The 19,410-nt window shown below is 34.8% G+C and overlaps 5 protein-coding genes and 2 long non-coding RNA genes across 7 annotated transcripts in view; 3 read left to right on the top strand and 4 right to left on the bottom strand.

Moving 5' to 3' along the window:
• Nucleotides 1–1,035, bottom strand: part of Naam (Nicotinamide amidase) — a 38,660-nt gene extending 37,625 nt beyond the window's left edge. Inside the window, exons 1-2 of the mRNA XM_076128403.1 lie at nt 925–1,035; nt 657–835 (exon numbers count right to left, since the gene is read on the bottom strand). Of these exons, the coding sequence (XP_075984518.1) occupies nt 657–805 (149 nt within the window). The 5' untranslated portion in view covers nt 806–835; nt 925–1,035. The remainder of the gene's footprint in view (nt 1–656; nt 836–924) is intronic.
• Nucleotides 1,036–1,359: 324 nt separating this feature from the next.
• On the top strand, nt 1,360–7,867 carry LOC142982194 (uncharacterized). Its single transcript, XM_076128588.1, has 5 exons — nt 1,360–1,758; nt 2,436–2,584; nt 3,077–3,160; nt 3,591–3,700; nt 4,125–7,867. The coding sequence occupies exons 1-5, from the start codon at nt 1,543–1,545 to the stop codon at nt 4,268–4,270; spliced, it is 705 nt and encodes a 234-aa protein (XP_075984703.1). The 5' UTR covers nt 1,360–1,542; the 3' UTR covers nt 4,271–7,867.
• A 1,958-nt stretch (nt 7,868–9,825) lies between these two features.
• Nucleotides 9,826–11,574, bottom strand: LOC142982102 (uncharacterized). The gene is made up of 6 exons (XM_076128440.1): nt 11,267–11,574; nt 11,082–11,191; nt 10,789–10,996; nt 10,588–10,710; nt 10,293–10,466; nt 9,826–10,010 (listed from the first exon to the last, which is right to left on the bottom strand). The coding sequence occupies exons 1-6, from the start codon at nt 11,312–11,314 to the stop codon at nt 9,834–9,836; spliced, it is 840 nt and encodes a 279-aa protein (XP_075984555.1). The 5' UTR covers nt 11,315–11,574; the 3' UTR covers nt 9,826–9,833.
• Nucleotides 11,575–13,173: 1,599 nt separating this feature from the next.
• On the bottom strand, nt 13,174–14,834 carry LOC142982414 (uncharacterized). The gene is made up of 6 exons (XM_076128920.1): nt 14,612–14,834; nt 14,423–14,532; nt 14,138–14,345; nt 13,937–14,059; nt 13,642–13,815; nt 13,174–13,354 (listed from the first exon to the last, which is right to left on the bottom strand). The coding sequence occupies exons 1-6, from the start codon at nt 14,657–14,659 to the stop codon at nt 13,178–13,180; spliced, it is 840 nt and encodes a 279-aa protein (XP_075985035.1). The 5' UTR covers nt 14,660–14,834; the 3' UTR covers nt 13,174–13,177.
• A 183-nt stretch (nt 14,835–15,017) lies between these two features.
• LOC142982416 (uncharacterized) lies at nt 15,018–15,652 on the top strand. The gene is made up of 2 exons (XR_012959985.1): nt 15,018–15,261; nt 15,376–15,652. It is a non-coding gene; the product is annotated as an uncharacterized LOC142982416 (long non-coding RNA).
• An 874-nt stretch (nt 15,653–16,526) lies between these two features.
• LOC142982413 (uncharacterized) lies at nt 16,527–18,187 on the bottom strand. The gene is made up of 6 exons (XM_076128919.1): nt 17,965–18,187; nt 17,776–17,885; nt 17,491–17,698; nt 17,290–17,412; nt 16,995–17,168; nt 16,527–16,707 (listed from the first exon to the last, which is right to left on the bottom strand). The coding sequence occupies exons 1-6, from the start codon at nt 18,010–18,012 to the stop codon at nt 16,531–16,533; spliced, it is 840 nt and encodes a 279-aa protein (XP_075985034.1). The 5' UTR covers nt 18,013–18,187; the 3' UTR covers nt 16,527–16,530.
• Nucleotides 18,188–18,376: 189 nt separating this feature from the next.
• On the top strand, nt 18,377–19,008 carry LOC142982415 (uncharacterized). The gene is made up of 2 exons (XR_012959984.1): nt 18,377–18,614; nt 18,729–19,008. It is a non-coding gene; the product is annotated as an uncharacterized LOC142982415 (long non-coding RNA).
• The last annotated feature ends 402 nt before the right edge of the window (nt 19,009–19,410 follow it).

Genomic DNA, 19,410 nt, shown 5'->3' with positions numbered 1-19,410 from the left:
TATAATATTAGTATAGATTTCATAAAATCTTAAATAACAGACCCAGACAAGAGATATATTAAAATAATAATCAAATTATAGAATGAGCATAGTTCCTCTATTTTTTAACCATAGATAAAGACAAATCAATTCTTAACAGTTAATAATTGTAAAAATAAACTTTGTACTACTCCCATAATTAGTGCAGACATTAAAATAAATATATTGTTATTTGAACAGTTTGCTCATGAAATTAGTTAGAATGAATAGCTATTCAATCTAAATAATTAAATGAGGCACTCTCTATGACTTTTAAATCACTACATTCATACATAAATTCATATTGTATTCATTTTAATTGGCTATCGGCTCCAACTTTATTCAAATTGGTGGACTTTCCTTTAATAAATTAATAAAATATAAAACTATAGATGTAGCGGTCCTTTACTAGTAAATGAGGATAATAAATATATTTCCCCCTTCATTGTTATTTTAAAAATATTTTAGTTCAAAACTTTTATTTAAAAAGTTTGGTTTACATGGCTTAACCACTAATAGATCCTTGGAAACCACTCAGTAATCGATTAAACAAGTTCGGCAAATATTTCAAGAAATTCCTGAAAGTTTCACAATAGTTTTTCAGTGATAACTACAGTAAACTTTGAATTAAAACATACCCGTCTTTATCGAATGTTTCATAGCACGCGTCCATGTCGCTACAATCGAACTCGTCGACTGGAGAGTCGTTGCTAGCGTCCAACATTGGTGGTTGGATCGAAGTGAGCCGCCAGCCATCGTGACGCGGGCTTATAAGCACGTCCAACATGACTACCGAACTCTACGTAACCTTATTGACCTACAACGTAAACAACACATTAAGACACTCAAATTGACACGAAGCAACCCATTTCTGCCTTTTATTTTATAGTATGATATATTTATTACCTTAAAAAAAACTTTTACGTAATTATGTATCAAGTTACAGCGTTAAAAAATAAATAAAAAGTAACTTGAAACAAACTTCAGCAGCAACAAGATTGAGATTGACGAACGAGTACGAACATGAAATGTGAAATGTCAATGTCAAAAACGTCATTAATAGAAGATACTCCTTTCCACGCAGAAAATATTTTGAGTGAAATCTTTTACCATATTTTATTTGTATATTTTCGTTACTTCAATAGTGCTTAATAAAACGCAATATATTTGAAGATCAAGAATCACCAAGTGCTATTCCAATAATTTTTTAATTATATTTCAGAATGCTTATTTCTGCTCACCGACAATTCTTTGCTCCTTGACTGATTTTTCCTTTATAGTCTGTATAATATCACCCAATCAATGTCATTCAGACTCATTCATTACGTTCATTCATTCACTCGTATTTGAGGTTTCTAGTGCGCGCGAGCGTCATTGAAATTTTTTGATTTCTAAACATATGTATCAAATAACGCCGATTCTGGAGTATTTTATTGAAATGGAGACCGTTGTGCTCTGAAACTTAGCGTTGGTGTCGATTCGAGACGTTATCTTTTTCTGAATAGTTCCGACGGTTCTAGAAACATGGTAATAGAGAAACTACATGGTCTTCAGGCCACTTCTATGAGCCTGAATGATCGCTTTACTCTTCTGGCGAATGTAACCCAAGAAGTGGTGCCAGTGCGGCGGACAAGAAGACGAAATACATTGGAAAACTTGTTCGCACAAACTTACAATGGTGACAAATTCTTCGAGCAAGTGGTCAGGCAAGCTCATCAAATCGCACAGCAATCACGACGGGTGAGTTGACAAGTTGTTAAACCTTTTTACCTAACTAGCTGGCGATGTCGACACAATTTTAATTTTAATTTCAATCTCTAAACTAAAATACTTAATATTTTTTTTTAGAAAACTGTTGTTTCTTTTACTGTTCTGCTAAAAGCAAAACGATATTTTTAGTGTTTCTCGAATGTCAATGTTTTTATTTAATTAGAACCTTGCAAAACTTGTCTTTTTTTTAAAGACAGCTTATGAAAAATCAACCATAACATTTCAAAAGTACTCATTACAAGTTCTATTCCTTATTAGAATTGAATTCTTATTAAAAAAAAGTGAATAGTGATGGCCGAGTGGTATGAGTTAGTACCTCCCACACAAGTGGTTGCAGGTTCATAAGGCAACACACCAATGGCCTATTAAAATAAGTTAGGAAAACATAGTGATGCAACCTTGCATGTCTGAAAATTCTTTAGAATAATGCTGGAAGATATGCAAAGCCCTCAACTCGCATTTCCCAGTATAGTGTAGTCAAGTATAAGCCAAGGCCTAACCCCTCCCTCATTATGTAAGGAGACCCTTGCTCAGCAGTGGGGTGTTATAAAATGAACTTAGGGGACTGGGAATTCAAAAGAGTGGCCTTTGCTCAGCAGTGGGGCACAGAAACAAGCTAAATAAAAAAAAACATATTTATTTTTCAGGCATTCAAAATGAGATTAGGTGCTCCACAGCCATTAAGAAGGTTTGGTAGTGAGAACAATCTGCCTAGATTGAGACGAGCCTCCAGTGCCGGCAACCTCAACCAAATCCACAAAAGAGTTGGCTGGAGGCAATCTAATGGAAATCTTAGGTATGTAAGATTCTATTTATCACTATAGTATAAAAAAGTCTTTTTTCTTTTCATTGTACTGCTGTATCTGTATTCATATAGTAGATACCTAATTCAAAAGTTTGTGTCTGATTGAACTTTGAAACCAAGATTTGAATCACTTAGTCCACATTAACAATGGGCATAGTAATGTTGAAGGAAAACATCGTGAGGAAACCTTGCATGCCTAAAATTTGTTTAATACATTTATTGAGGGCATGTAAAGTCCCCAACCCCCACTTGGCTAGCGTGGTAAACTCAAGGCCTAACCCCTCCCTCACTATGGGAGGAGACTCTTGCCCACTAATAGGATATGGGTAAAAAAATTAAAACAAACAAAATTCGTAATGTTAATATAAATGTACAGGATTGATTGGTACTATATAAAATAATACATCACAGTTTTAATTATTATTAGCAACTTTAAATTGAATTAGAATACCAAACTCACATTAAAGGAATCTTGTTTTACAGTCGGTCAGCATCATTCAATAATTTGTCCACAATGCGTGGTAACATGCGCCGGCGAGGTGCCGGACAACAGAGAGGAAGAAATAGGTGAGCTTACGATAGAGTATTTATATACTTACTAGCTGACCCGCACATCTCAGCTTGGGCCACATAATGGAATTGATCATAATTTTCCCCGTTTTTGTAACATTTTTTATTGCTTCTCTCCTATTGGTCGTAGCGTGATGATATTTAGCCTATAGCCTTCCTCGATAAATAGGCTATCTAACACTAAATGAATTTTCCGAATCGGACCAGTAGTTCCTGAGATTAGCGCGTTCAAACAAACAAACTCTTCAGCTTTATAATATTAGTATAGATTAGTATAGATAAGTATATCTTAGGCTTGTTTTCATACTTTTGCTGTCACTTTAACTAGTGAAACTGGTCTTTAACAAGAAAGATGTCTTGGATAAATGAAAAGAATGATAATATTTAGAAATTATCACATAAGTTGATGTTTGTTGTGTATTTGCAGGCGGGGCATGGTGGGCATGAACTACGGCTCAGGTCCAGCATCCCGCGCGCAGTACCGCGCCTTCCAGCGCATGAGACAAAGGAACGGACGAGGCGGCGCCCGGGGACGAGGTGGGTACACTATGTTACATGGTAGTTAAGCCAGGCAATGCTCCAGGTTTGACTGCCTCCGTAGAGCAGTGGTGAAGGTTGCCACGCCGCTGCCATTGCGTCGGGAGGTCTGGATTCGATTCCTACATGGAACAATTATTATATGCAGTTGTGCAAGTCTCACATTTCAACTTTTTCTAAGTTTATGCTTGTCAGTTTCTCTTGAAAATATATGTTTACCATACTATTGCGGTTTAGGAACTTAGCAAAACTTAAAGAACTGTAAAAAACTTAGGTGTACAAACGCAAATAACTGTCTTACGATATGTTATTTTACGTTCTTCATCATTAAGGCGATAATGTATAATTCAAAACCTTTTTACTAAAGCCTTAGAACCAACTGGCATTAAAGACAAATATTTAAACCAGTTTATATACATTTCAGGTAATCTAAACCGCAACCAGCAACAACAAAAGCCAGTAACCAAAGAGGAGCTAGACCTACAGTTAGATCAATACATGGCCGGCTCGAAGGCAGCTCTCGACGAGGAATTAGACAACTATATGAAAAACGCCATGGATCTGGAGTGATCGTCCCACTGACTTAGATGTAGGTGTGTGTAATCATTTTAATGTTTTTACTTTTATATTACTTACCCCGCAACTTCGCTTGCGTCACATAAGAGAGAATGGGTCATAATTTTCCCCGTTTTGGTTACATTTTTCGTTGCTACTCCGCTCCTAATGGCCGTAGCGTGATGTTATATAGCCTATAGCCTTCCTCGATAAATGGACTATCTAACACTGAAAGAATTTTTCAAATCGGACCAGTAGTTCCTGAGATTAGTGCGTTTAAACAAACAAACAAACTCTTCAGCTTTATAATATTAGTATAGATGTGGTGTTTTCTATAGCAGCTATGTATAAATATTGAAGGTAGAGCCTTTGTAAGGCTGACTTCACACATTTGGTTCGGAAATAATCGGTCTAGCCAGGCGCCAAATTGAATATGTGTAGATGAACTCGTGCACAAGTAGAAGAAGTGAGTCGAGTTGTTTTTGGTGTTCGATAAATGTAGCATTCCTTATGATTGCATACGTCGGTTTCCTCATTCAAGTAGTATGTTATACATCGAAAATACGTCTTTCTAACTGACATGCTACTTCGGCCTGCGGCGGCCAGCTTCCCTAATGAGGGTACTACAAAAAGAAAGAAATTAGTTTTTAATTTAGGCAAAAATCATTAGCATTAGCTGTACATGGGAGTTCTTCGAGTTTGAACTAGGGGTTCTAGTGGACTAATAGCTAGTTGAGCACACTGGTTGGTAAACTATCAAATGGCATAAGCAACCTTAGGGTGTACGTAGTATAATATCGGATACCGTATAGTGTTTTTTAAACTAAGCCTCTTCGTGCTTCGCAGGGCACGTAAAAAGTCGGCCCCTTTTGTCAACTATAACAATTCAGTCCATGTCTAAATAGCTAGTCTTCCAAAAATTGTATTGCCAGGGAGTTTGGTTAAAATACGCATTTAATAAACATTTTAGATGTGTGTTATTATTAAACAATGATTCTTTAAATTAAAAGCATTAAAATGAATACACACAAATAAATTAAGAAATGTCGACTTAACTGTAATATACAGCGAATTAAATTTGTTTTTCTAAACGCCATGTTGTTTGTTTTAGATTTTTGTTGTATTTATCATTCAACTGATATAGCTATACTAGAACATAGTATTTAAATAAAAAAAATTTTTTTTGGATAAATCACTGTGATCTGATGCCAAATTAAGACGATCTTGTATTATGGTAACCAGACAACTGATTAACATACTTATATACTTCTACATACATACATACATAAATAAATATATTTACAACCAGGCTCGTAGCAAATACTTGTGTTCGTCACACAAATATTGGTCACGGCAGTGGCGTAACTATACCCGTGGCAAAATCACCGGATGGGCCCTTCCCCCCAATATAAAAACGCTGAAATGTATGATAAATAAAAAATGTTGGGAGTTGGGATCCTCCTCTGATCGGAGGCCCCTTCCGGCTTCCCCATCCGACCCGTGGCATTTTGCCGACTTGCCACCATGTAGTTACGCCACTGGGACCCGGGTGGGATTCGAACAGCATGCTCTAACGATAAATAAGTGACGTAGGAACGCCGTTCTGATGCCTTCGACACCCGCACTCTGGCTAAAGCTTAACCCTCTTATTCATGAAAATATGTAGTTATGAAAGGCTTATAAAGAGAGTTTTGTTTCTTTCACTCCTTGGCGAAATGAAAAAGAGAAAAGGTATTATAGTAACTTTTTAACTAAAATAGGTTTATAGTGTGTTTATGAATAAGAGGGCCAGACTATTTGTCCATTAACGCGGAGCAAAGCTGCAGTGCGGAGAGGAATATTAACCAATAGCACTGCACGAGATCTCCGCTACTACAGTCTGTCAATTAGGCAGCGTTAGGCTTATTAACAAGGACAGCTATATTAGTTGAATGATATAAAAAATCTCTAAGTTTAATATTGTTGGAACATTTTATTATTAGGTATTACTACGGTAAAGAAATTATTACACATGTTACTGTAAGTCGCGTATAATATATGTTACTGTAAAAGCCCGAACTGTGGTAAATCCTAAGAATTTCCGGTAAAACCTAAGATTTACCAACTCTCAATGGTAAAAGTCCGAACGTTCTTTTATTTCGAACTTTTACCACCATTTAATTGGCAAATCTTAGGATTTACATAATGACACGGTAAAAGTTGATAAAGTCATATTATAATGTGTTTGAGCCGTAATATAATGATATTGCTAGGGATATAATTATATGCTGTAACATAGTTATAATGAGATTTGAAGATGTCGCCGGAGCCCCGCTTCGCGGGGCTCCTCCTTCTGGGTGGTTTAAAAAAAAATAACCTAACCTACCCGTGTCGGTTTGCCGAAAACTCCTTCTTTATAACTATTAACTTACTACTATACATTTACCTGCCCTTGAGGTATATCCTAAGATTTACCAAGTGAATAGGGGTAAAAGTTCGAAATAAAAGAATTGTTCGGACTTTTACCATTGAGAGTTGGTAAATCTTAGGTTTTACCGGAAAATCTCAGGATTTACCACAGTCCGGGCTTTTACAGTAACATAAATACTAACAAAAAAGACATAAAATTTTGTTGACAACTAAAAAATAACTCAAGCTTTCGCGTTGCATGTTTATTATATATTCAAAGACGGGAATGAGCGCGAACATGCATTTTACCTTAAAATGCCTGACTTTCTAAGGTTTAATACATGCTTGCGATATTTCCACTATTTAAATATATAAAAAACTAAAAATATAGTACATCTCACTATCGCTTTAATGGTAAATAAAATATTCAGTTATTTTGCTCATTAAGTTTTTTTTTTAAGTATTTTGCGACAGTAGTGTTGTGATAAGGACCACGATGCCAATGACAAGATTTTGTTTGTTTTTTTTTATATAAGTCTCTAGTTTTAAGTCTACACATTGAAATTAAACATTTATATAAATATTTAGAGAACAATATCAAATTTGTTTTTGATTTTTTTCTTAATTATACTTTTTAGCATTTTTTAATTCCTTAAATTCATTAAATATACTTTTTCGAATACTGTATAAGTATTAAATAATAAAAATACTTTCTATGTGTGAATTTACTGATAGTATTTAAGTTACTTATCCTCTGGTAATATAAACTATCTCCATCAAAGATTTCCTCTAGATTAGTTCATCACTTTAGCAGTAGAGATGTAACAGAAAAACTTTCAATAATATTAGCATATACATAACCCAGTGTCCATTGTAAATGTTTAATTTCAATGTATTTTATTTTATAAAATAAGGAATAATTAATATGGTAGTGATTGTTTTTGAAAAGTGCCTGAGTTTATGCCTGTCTCATAACAAGGGAATTTTTATATATCTTTAAAAGGTATTTAGAGCTCAACATAAAAATGTAAGACAACAATTGGTAGTTGAATTGCAATTTTTTGTGTAAGAGGTATGTAAAAAACTAGCTACAAGATCTTTTGCATAAATTTAGTTTATGTATTTCAATAGGTTACGTTTGAAATGACAAACGGTCATATCACCAACTGATTGTAAATATCTTAGTTGTAAGTATTGATTGCATAATAAAGAAAAACAATCGGTTTTGTTGTTTTACTAATATACACCATTGTGTCTGCATTTTCAACCTGAAATTAAATTACAGATTTCAGTAATGTCAATTAAGTTTAGTTTATTTCAGAATAGTATTAAATTTAACACAAAGCTGTGTGTTTACTAAATAATAAATATATTGTCAATGCAAAAATGTATTATGTAAACTTATCCTGAACATAATTATAATAAGCTTTATTTAATTCCTTATAGATTACTAGGTAATGTGTGGTACAAACAATCATTAATTAAATAAAAAAAGAGGAAGAGGCTTTTATCCTGAACATAGGTACTTTAAATGTACCTACGTACTCAAAAACAACAAGGCATATTATTTTCATCTATCATTCTATTTAATACAATCTAGGATATATTTTTTACAGCCTTCCCTAACATTGCTCTTGTAATACAGGAAGGTGTAGGCAGATGAGTATAAAACAACTCGCGTTTCTCCGTTTTCAAAGCTGCGTGCAATAGTCTGCGAACGTGCTGCGCTACTATAATTACGCCGGGAGGTCGTGGGTTCGATTTCCACACGGAACAATTATTTGTGCGATCCACAAATAATTGTTTTAAAGTTAAAAGTCCCCGCGACACAAGAGCAATTTTTAGTGCGGGAGTTGTCTGAGCCTCGTGTTTCGCAGTCGTATACACTACAACCTAAAAGTCTATAGTCTCGTTCAAAAAAGTTATCACATACTTAAAGGCTTTCTATAGTAGTCAATAGTACGATTGCCTATAATCTCTAATCATAACAGCATTTTTTAATCTGTTCTATAAACAGTAGCCAGCAGTATGTTACGGTCTCAAAATGGCCGATTCTGAACAGCTGATCAATAAGGATCTGACGTAACTGAAGTGTCAAGTGAACTCAAGTGGCATATTTACTTATTTTTTAATCAGATTTAGATTGTGATTAAAAATGCAAGCTTTAAATGCTAGTCATTGTATTGATGTAATTGAAAGACTGGCTAGCAGTCAACATCGAAAGAAGGTGTACAGATGCAGGGGCAACCCGTTTACGTTAGACGATCATGAGTTCCAAAAACGTTATCGATGCAGTTAATCTTATACGAGACGACCTACAATTAGATCATAGAGGTGCTGTTTACATTACAGGCCCAAGAAAACGCTGGAGACCTCCATGGATTGTCTCAGGCAACCACAATTCGAATTTGTGCTAGAGTTGAACGTGCTCTCGAGCGACATTCGTATTCCTTCATGAAATTCCTACAACCTTTACCGAAAGCGTAAAAACTACTATCCTTGCCCTAGCAGTGTTTCATAATATAGCATTGCACCATGGGCATATGTATTTGGTGGGTGATATTGGTGTGGAAATAACAGAAGACAGCAAGACAAGAGGAAGTGTTAATGCTAATGCTTTTTTACAAACTTTTATTCTAAGACATTTTAGTTAGTAATCTACAATAATAATAATAAAGGCAAGTAATATTTATTATTATTAATATAATATATTACTTGTGCCTTAATATGCTCTTGAAATACATCTCAGAAGTGTTGGTAGCAACTCCTCACATCAACAATGATTTGTACCTAACAGAAGTGTTGATCTCACTATTTAGCGATAAAAGAGTGGTCAGGAGTTTCTTGCCAGCCCTTCAATCCAGAAGGTAGAGCCAATGCCTACCTTCTGGATTGGCGGTTAATTATCTCTGTATCATTGACTATCATATGTGACAGCATTTATCTAAATAAATAAATGTTTTGATTTTAATTCTGATTGTGACACTGAATTTGGACATTTTTATATATTCAATTGTCAGTCTCCCTGAAAAGGTAATGGGGCAACATATAATAAAAATTCTTATATTTTAACCATAAACATTATCTCATAAACACACTATAAACCTATTTTAGTTAAGATCAGGTAGATCAGCTAGTAAAGTAATAAAAGTCTTGTACTTATAATAAAAAGCAATTACATATTATTATATCAATTTGATTTATTTTTATAATATAGCAACTTAAATTTAAGGACTTCTTCTTTAAGTAATAAATTTTTTAATTTCTGTTTTTCGTTTAGCATTTGCGCCTCATGCAATTGTATCCTGCACTCTGTCTCCATTTCGGGGATTTTTTTAACAGCAGAGTTCCTATTAATGTTATTTATCTGAAATAATAATAAACAATAGAATTATTTAAAAAAAGACATTGGAGTCCCACTGCAGGGCAAGGGCCTACTCCTGTAATGAAGGAAGTGTTAGGTTCAAGTCTACTAGTCTTAAGTACTCACAGACCTAGGATTTGCTCAAGCTAATTAATTTGCAGACTACTATACCTATGATTTATAATTAATCCACATTTAATGAGCATTTTCATATTACTTAATTAATTTAATTACAATACATAGAAATTATTTGATTAAATGATGCTACATAATTTAAGAACACACCTTTTTATTTCTTAGTCTGTAATGTGGAATTTTGGGTTTTGTTGTAACAGTTGTTTGTGTGGATGTACTTGACTCAGCTCGTGTGGATGTGCTTGACTCCGCTTGGGTGGATGTACTTTGCTCGGCTTGGGTGGATGTACATAGCTGATCTTCAATTATATATTGTTCTAACTTCTAAAATAACACACATAAATTGGAACTATTATACTGGTAAAGTACTTGTTTAGTCTTAATTTACTATAAAATAATAAGAGATTTGATTGAGTTTTGCTTTATTATTTACATTTATGCATACCAGTTTTGTTTCCTTCCCTTCTGAGATATCCCAAACAACAGTTGAGTTAGTTATAGGCATCAAATATGGTTCTGATATTGTCTCTTCCTTCTGTTTGTGTTGGTTATCTATCTCTGGAGACATCTGAATACAAAGAACATACATGTTTTACTTATTTGCCCTGGAATTGGCATTTAGTAAAAAAATATGTGTTTTATGTACCTGATTTGTTTCTACTATGGATTCGCCAGGAAGCCACACAGAAATATCGTCGCTAGTTGGTGATTCAACAGGAGGTGGGGTTCCTCCACCGTTATGGAGCCTTTTTGTTCTTTCTTGAAATTTTCTTTTCTTTGCCGCCATTTTTAAAATACACCACTGAGCTCTTATTTGTTGAAGCGTTCTTTGCGTTGTAGCCACATTGTTGAATCTGAAATATAAAACGGTTTGTTATGCATTAATGCATTTATATATAAAAATTCCTATTAAAATTATAGTGAGTTAGTAGCACCCACCTAGTGCGTAAGTCCTGCCAAGCCGCCCCCTTTTTTGAGTTGGTGTTTGTATCCGTATTTTTGTTTTCTAATATCGAGACCCTCTCCTTGACCAACTTTTTTAGAATAATCTAAAGAAGAAAGCAAGCCTTAGTGTGAAACATACAAAGTTTATTGAACAAAACTTATCGAGATCTAGTACTTACCTTGTCCTCTTCCAACCAATTTTCACCTCTTTGCCTTTTCGCTGCCATTGTAAGAAAGTGAAAATAAATTCAAAAGTATATTCCGCCCTTGTCGTAAACTATGACCGAACTCTGTGACAACTGACAATTAACTAACTATGAGTTATGAGGTTATGACAGACAGACAGTGACGGAAACGTAAACCCAAACGAGGCTTACAATAATCGCCATGGTTAAAAAAAAAACGGGCCTCACCACCCACCAATAACTAAGAAAATCATTCTCAGCATGTAATAATGCCTATAGTCACGCTTCGTAGGTGTGTAGGTAGGTATATCTCTTTAAAATCTGTAGTCGAACCGGTAGTTTCGCCAACGAGTCAGCGGACTTTATTATATTGGCAACATTATGATTTAAAAATATATAATAATATTAGCATCACTTTTGTTATTTGTAGAAGGTTTATGGAGCGTTTATGAATACAAACTTTTACAAAACGTTTTATAAGCATAAGGAGCATTTTAACTAATGAATGGTTAAAACCTTCGATCAGACTTTTTATATGAATAATGTCATTTTTATATGAATCTGAATGAAAATATACAATTAGATCATAGAGGTGCGAGTACGTCACCAGAAATCCAGGTTTTGACTGCGATTAGATGTTGGGGTCGTCGAGAGGCAAGTATCTTTAACGTTGTTTATTTATGTTATTGAAATACGTACACAATAACACGTACCTAACGTGTTCTTGTTAACGTTTTTTAAGTGACAGTTTACAATTTTACATTACGGGACCTCCATGGATTATCTCAAGCAACCACAAGTCGGATTTGTGTGTCCTCACATCAACAATGATTTGTACCTAACAGAAGTATTGATCTCACTACTTGGCGATTAAAGAGTGGTCAGGAGTTTCTTGCCAGCCCTTCAATACAGAAGGTAGAGCCAACGCCTACCTTCTGGATTGGCGGTTAATTATCTCTGTTTCATTGACTATCATATGTGACAGCATTTATCTAAATAAATAAATGATTTGCTTTTTTTATTTTAATTCTGGTTCTGATACTGAATCTGCAATGAATATATTTATTTGTCAGTCTCTCTGAATAGGTAATGGGGCAACATATAATGAAAATTCTTACATTTTAACCCTCTTATTCATAAACACAGTATAAACCTATTTTAGTTAAAAAACTACTATATTTTGTTTTCTCTTTGACATTTCGCTAGAGTTAATGAAACAAAACTCTTCATAAGCCATAACTTCTTATGGCGGCTCCACATAATTGCCGTGAATTCACGCGCGTATTCTCGCCGTGAATTCACGGACCGACTCCATGCCCTCCACATTCACGGAATGCTCACAATAGTTTGAAGCCCTCCGCGAAATGGACGTAGAAGCTGCTGCTGCGATAACTTTATTTGCTGTGTCCCTATACCACTATATAGATGTCAAAAACAAGAAAGTTGTTGTTCCTCACACCATTTTTCTATAATCTGAAAAGCTGAGCGCATTATACGGTCCGTACCCCTTTATAGTCCAGAGTAAACTGCGCCGGTGCCGTGAATGTGTATGTGTATGTGTGAACGCCGCGCGAACCCTTTGTCACGGGACTTTAATACCGACTCTGATCGGGGAACAGGCGTGAACGCGCGTGGACCCCGTGAAAACCGTCTTCATTCACGTTCGCGTCTGTTCACGGAACTTCACGGCAATAATGTGGAGCCGGCATTATATTTTTATGAATAAAAGGGCTAGAATATTGCAAAAACAGTAGAAGTTGAAAACGGGTAACTTGTCAGGTTTGTGTGGTGTATGAGTACAGAGTGCTTTGCAGTGTGTGTGTGTGCTAAATGAATAAGTACAGATCACCTAGCATTGTAATAAAAGTTTTATACTTATAATAAAATGAAAAACAATTACATATATCAATTTAATTTATTTTTATAATATAGCAACTTAAATTTAAGGACTTCTTCTTTAAGTAATAAGTTTTTTAATTTCTGTTTTTCATTTAGCATTTGTGCCTCATGCAATTGTATCCTGCACTCTGTCTCCATTTCGGGGATTTTTTTAACAGCAGAGTTCCTATTAATGTTGCTTATCTGAAATAATAATAAACAATAAAACTATTTAAAAAAAAGACATTGGGGTCCCACTGCAGGGCAAGGGCCTACTCCTGTAATGAAGGAAGTGTTAGGCCTCTAGTCTACTAGTCTTAAGTACTCACAGACCTAGGATTTGCTCAAGCTAATTAATTTGCAGACTACTGTACCTATGATTTATAATTAATCCACATTTAATGAGCATTTTCATATTACTTTATTAATTTAATTACAATACATTGAAATTATTTGATTAAATGATGGCTACATAATTTAAGAACACACACCTTTTTATTTCTTAGCCTGTAATGTGGAATTTTGGGTTTTGTTTTAGCAGTTGTTTGTGTGGATGTACTTGACTCAGCTCGGGTGGATGTGCTTGACTCCGCTTGGGTGCATGTACTTTGCTCGGCTTGGGTGGATGTACATAGCTGATCTTCAATTATATATTGTTCTAACTTCTAAAATAACACACATAAATTGGAACTATTATACTGGTAAAGTACTTGTTTAGTATTAATTTACTATAAAATAATAAGAGATTTGATTGAGTTTTGCTTTATTATTTACATTTATGCATACCAGTTTTGTTTCCTTCCCTTCTGAGATATCCCAAACAACAGTTGAGTTAGTTATAGGCATCAAATATGGTTCTGATATTGTCTCTTCCTTCTGTTTGTGGTGGTTATCTATCTCTGGAGACATCTGAATACAAATAACATACATGTTTTATTTATTTGCCCTGGAATTGGCATTTAGTAAAAAAATATGTGTTTTATGTACCTGATTTGTTTCTACTATGGATTCTCCAGGAAGCCACACAGAAATATCGTCGCTAGTTGGTGATTCAAAAGGAGGTGGGGACCCTCCACCTGTATGGGGTCTATTTTTTCTTTCTTGAAATTTTCTTTTTTTTGCCGCCATTTTTAAAATCCACCACTGAGCTTTTATTTGTTGTAGCGTTCTTTGCGTTCTAGCCACATTGTTGAAACTGAAATACGAAACGGTTTGTTATGCATTAATGCATTTAAGTTATAAAAAAATCCTATTAAAATACTTAGTACCTACTTAGTGAGTAAGTCTTGCCAAGCCGCCACCTTTTTTGAGTTGGTTTTTGTATCCGTATTTTTGTTTTCTAATATCGAGACCCTCTCCTTGACCAACTGTTTTAGAATAATCTAAAGAAAAAAGCAAGCCTTAGTGTGAAACATACAAAGTTTATTGAACAAAACTTATCGAGATCTAATACCTACTTACCTTGTCCTCTTCCAACCAATTTTCACCTCTTAGCCTTTTCGCTGCCATTGTAAGAAAATGAAAATAAATTCAAAAGTATATTCCGCCCTTGTCGTAAACTATGACCGAACTCCGTGACAACTGACAACTAACTAACTATGAGTTATGAGGTTATGACAGACAAACAGTGACGGAAACGTAAACCCAAACGAGGCTAACAATAATCGCCATGGTTAAAAAAAGAACGGGCCTCACCACCCACCAATAACTAAGAAAATCATTCTCAGCATGTAATAATGCCTATAGTCACGCTTCGTAGGTGTGTAGGTATATCTCTTTAAAATCTGTAGTCGAACCGGTATTTTCGCCAACGAGTCAGCGGACTTTATTATATTGGCAACATTATGATTTAAAAACATATATTAGCATCACTTTTGTTATTTGTAGAAGGTTTATGGATCGTTTATGAATACAAACTTTTACAAAACGTTTTATAAGCATAAGGAGCATTTTAACTAATGAATGGTTAAAACCTTCGATCAGACTTTTTATATGAATAATGTCATTTTTACATGAATCTGAATGAAAATATACAATTAGATCATAGAGGTGCGAGTACGTCACCAGAAATCCAGGTTTTGACTGCGATTAGATGTTGGGGTCGTCGAGAGGCAAGTATCTTTAACGTTGTTTATTTATGTTATTGAAATACGTACACAATAACACGTACCTAACGTGTTCTTGTTAACGTTTTTTAAGTGACAGTTTACAATTTTACATTACAGGTCCAAGAAGACACTGGAGACCTCCATGGATTATCTCAAGCAACCACAAGTCGGATTTGTGTGTCCTCACATCAACAATGATTTGTACCTAACAGAAGTATTGATCTCACTACTTGGCGATTAAAGAGTGGTCAGGAGTTTCTTGCCAGCCCTTCAATACAGAAGGTAGAGCCAACGCCTACCTTCTGGATTGGCGGTTAATTATCTCTGTTTCATTGACTATCATATGTGACAGCATTTATCTAAATAAATAAATGATTTGCTTTTTTTATTTTAATTCTGGTTCTGATACTGAATCTGCAATGAATATATTTATTTGTCAGTCTCTCTGAATAGGTAATGGGGCAACATATAATGAAAATTCTTACATTTTAACCCTCTTATTCATAAACACAGTATAAACCTATTTTAGTTAAAAAACTACTATATTTTGTTTTCTCTTTGACATTTCGCTAGAGTTAATGAAACAAAACTCTTCATAAGCCATAACTTCTTATGGCGGCTCCACATAATTGCCGTGAATTCACGCGCGTATTCTCGCCGTGAATTCACGGACCGACTCCATGCCCTCCACATTCACGGAATGCTCACAATAGTTTGAAGCCCTCCGCGAAATGGACGTAGAAGCTGCTGCTGCGATAACTTTATTTGCTGTGTCCCTATACCACTATATAGATGTCAAAAACAAGAAAGTTGTTGTTCCTCACACCATTTTTCTATAATCTGAAAAGCTGAGCGCATTATACGGTCCGTACCCCTTTATAGTCCAGAGTAAACTGCGCCGGTGCCGTGAATGTGTATGTGTATGTGTGAACGCCGCGCGAACCCTTTGTCACGGGACTTTAATACCGACTCTGATCGGGGAACAGGCGTGAACGCGCGTGGACCCCGTGAAAACCGTCTTCATTCACGTTCGCGTCTGTTCACGGAACTTCACGGCAATAATGTGGAGCCGGCATTATATTTTTATGAATAAAAGGGCTAGAATATTGCAAAAACAGTAGAAGTTGAAAACGGGTAACTTGTCAGGTTTGTGTGGTGTATGAGTACAGAGTGCTTTGCAGTGTGTGTGTGTGCTAAATGAATAAGTACAGATCACCTAGCATTGTAATAAAAGTTTTATACTTATAATAAAATGAAAAACAATTACATATATCAATTTAATTTATTTTTATAATATAGCAACTTAAATTTAAGGACTTCTTCTTTAAGTAATAAGTTTTTTAATTTCTGTTTTTCATTTAGCATTTGTGCCTCATGCAATTGTATCCTGCACTCTGTCTCCATTTCGGGGATTTTTTTAACAGCAGAGTTCCTATTAATGTTGCTTATCTGAAATAATAATAAACAATAAAACTATTTAAAAAAAAGACATTGGGGTCCCACTGCAGGGCAAGGGCCTACTCCTGTAATGAAGGAAGTGTTAGGCCTCTAGTCTACTAGTCTTAAGTACTCACAGACCTAGGATTTGCTCAAGCTAATTAATTTGCAGACTACTGTACCTATGATTTATAATTAATCCACATTTAATGAGCATTTTCATATTACTTTATTAATTTAATTACAATACATTGAAATTATTTGATTAAATGATGGCTACATAATTTAAGAACACACACCTTTTTATTTCTTAGCCTGTAATGTGGAATTTTGGGTTTTGTTTTAGCAGTTGTTTGTGTGGATGTACTTGACTCAGCTCGGGTGGATGTGCTTGACTCCGCTTGGGTGCATGTACTTTGCTCGGCTTGGGTGGATGTACATAGCTGATCTTCAATTATATATTGTTCTAACTTCTAAAATAACACACATAAATTGGAACTATTATACTGGTAAAGTACTTGTTTAGTATTAATTTACTATAAAATAATAAGAGATTTGATTGAGTTTTGCTTTATTATTTACATTTATGCATACCAGTTTTGTTTCCTTCCCTTCTGAGATATCCCAAACAACAGTTGAGTTAGTTATAGGCATCAAATATGGTTCTGATATTGTCTCTTCCTTCTGTTTGTGGTGGTTATCTATCTCTGGAGACATCTGAATACAAATAACATACATGTTTTATTTATTTGCCCTGGAATTGGCATTTAGTAAAAAAATATGTGTTTTATGTACCTGATTTGTTTCTACTATGGATTCTCCAGGAAGCCACACAGAAATATCGTCGCTAGTTGGTGATTCAAAAGGAGGTGGGGACCCTCCACCTGTATGGGGTCTATTTTTTCTTTCTTGAAATTTTCTTTTTTTTGCCGCCATTTTTAAAATCCACCACTGAGCTTTTATTTGTTGTAGCGTTCTTTGCGTTCTAGCCACATTGTTGAAACTGAAATACGAAACGGTTTGTTATGCATTAATGCATTTAAGTTATAAAAAAATCCTATTAAAATACTTAGTACCTACTTAGTGAGTAAGTCTTGCCAAGCCGCCACCTTTTTTGAGTTGGTTTTTGTATCCGTATTTTTGTTTTCTAATATCGAGACCCTCTCCTTGACCAACTGTTTTAGAATAATCTAAAGAAAAAAGCAAGCCTTAGTGTGAAACATACAAAGTTTATTGAACAAAACTTATCGAGATCTAATACCTACTTACCTTGTCCTCTTCCAACCAATTTTCACCTCTTAGCCTTTTCGCTGCCATTGTAAGAAAATGAAAATAAATTCAAAAGTATATTCCGCCCTTGTCGTAAACTATGACCGAACTCCGTGACAACTGACAACTAACTAACTATGAGTTATGAGGTTATGACAGACAAACAGTGACGGAAACGTAAACCCAAACGAGGCTAACAATAATCGCCATGGTTAAAAAAAGAACGGGCCTCACCACCCACCAATAACTAAGAAAATCATTCTCAGCATGTAATAATGCCTATAGTCACGCTTCGTAGGTGTGTAGGTATATCTCTTTAAAATCTGTAGTCGAACCGGTATTTTCGCCAACGAGTCAGCGGACTTTATTATATTGGCAACATTATGATTTAAAAACATATATTAGCATCACTTTTGTTATTTGTAGAAGGTTTATGGATCGTTTATGAATACAAACTTTTACAAAACGTTTTATAAGCATAAGGAGCATTTTAACTAATGAATGGTTAAAACCTTCGATCAGACTTTTTATATGAATAATGTCATTTTTACATGAATCTGAATGAAAATATACAATTAGATCATAGAGGTGCGAGTACGTCACCAGAAATCCAGGTTTTGACTGCGATTAGATGTTGGGGTCGTCGAGAGGCAAGTATCTTTAACGTTGTTTATTTATGTTATTGAAATACGTACACAATAACACGTACCTAACGTGTTCTTGTTAACGTTTTTTAAGTGACAGTTTACAATTTTACATTACAGGTCCAAGAAGACACTGGAGACCTCCATGGATTATCTCAAGCAACCACAAGTCGGATTTGTGTGTCCTCACATCAACAATGATTTGTATCTAACAGAAGTATTGATCTCACTTCTTGGCGATTAAAGAGTGGTCAGGAGTTTCTTGCCAGCCCTTCAATCCAGAAGGTAGAGCCAATGCCTACCTTCTGGATTGGCGGTTAATTATCTCTGTATCATTGACTACCATATGTGACAGCATTTATCTAAATAAATAAATGATTTGCTTTTTTTTTTACTTTAATTCTGGTTCTGATACTGAATCTGCAATGAATATATTTATTTGTCAGTCTCTCTGAATAGGTAATGGGGCAACATATAATAAAAATTCTTATATTATAACCCTCTTATTCACAAACACAGTATAAACCTATTTTAGTTAAAAAACTACTATACTTTGCTTTCTCTTTGACATTTCGCTAAAGAGTTAATGAAACAAAACTCTTTATAAGCCATAACTTCATATATTTTTATGAATAAAAAGGGCTAGAATATTGCAAAAACAGTAGAAGTTGAAAACAGGTAACTTGGCAGGTTTGTGTGGTGTATGAGTACAGAGTGCTTTGCAGTGTGTGTGCTAAATCAATAAGTACAGATCACCTAGCATAGTAATAAAAGTTTTGTACTTATAATAAAATGAAAAACA

The sequence above is a fragment of the Anticarsia gemmatalis genome, chromosome 21 (assembly GCF_050436995.1).
Source record: "Anticarsia gemmatalis isolate Benzon Research Colony breed Stoneville strain chromosome 21, ilAntGemm2 primary, whole genome shotgun sequence".
NCBI lineage: Eukaryota > Metazoa > Arthropoda > Insecta > Lepidoptera > Erebidae > Anticarsia > Anticarsia gemmatalis.
Note: the sequence above shows the minus strand (reverse complement) of the source record. Positions and strands in the feature narration are given on the sequence as shown.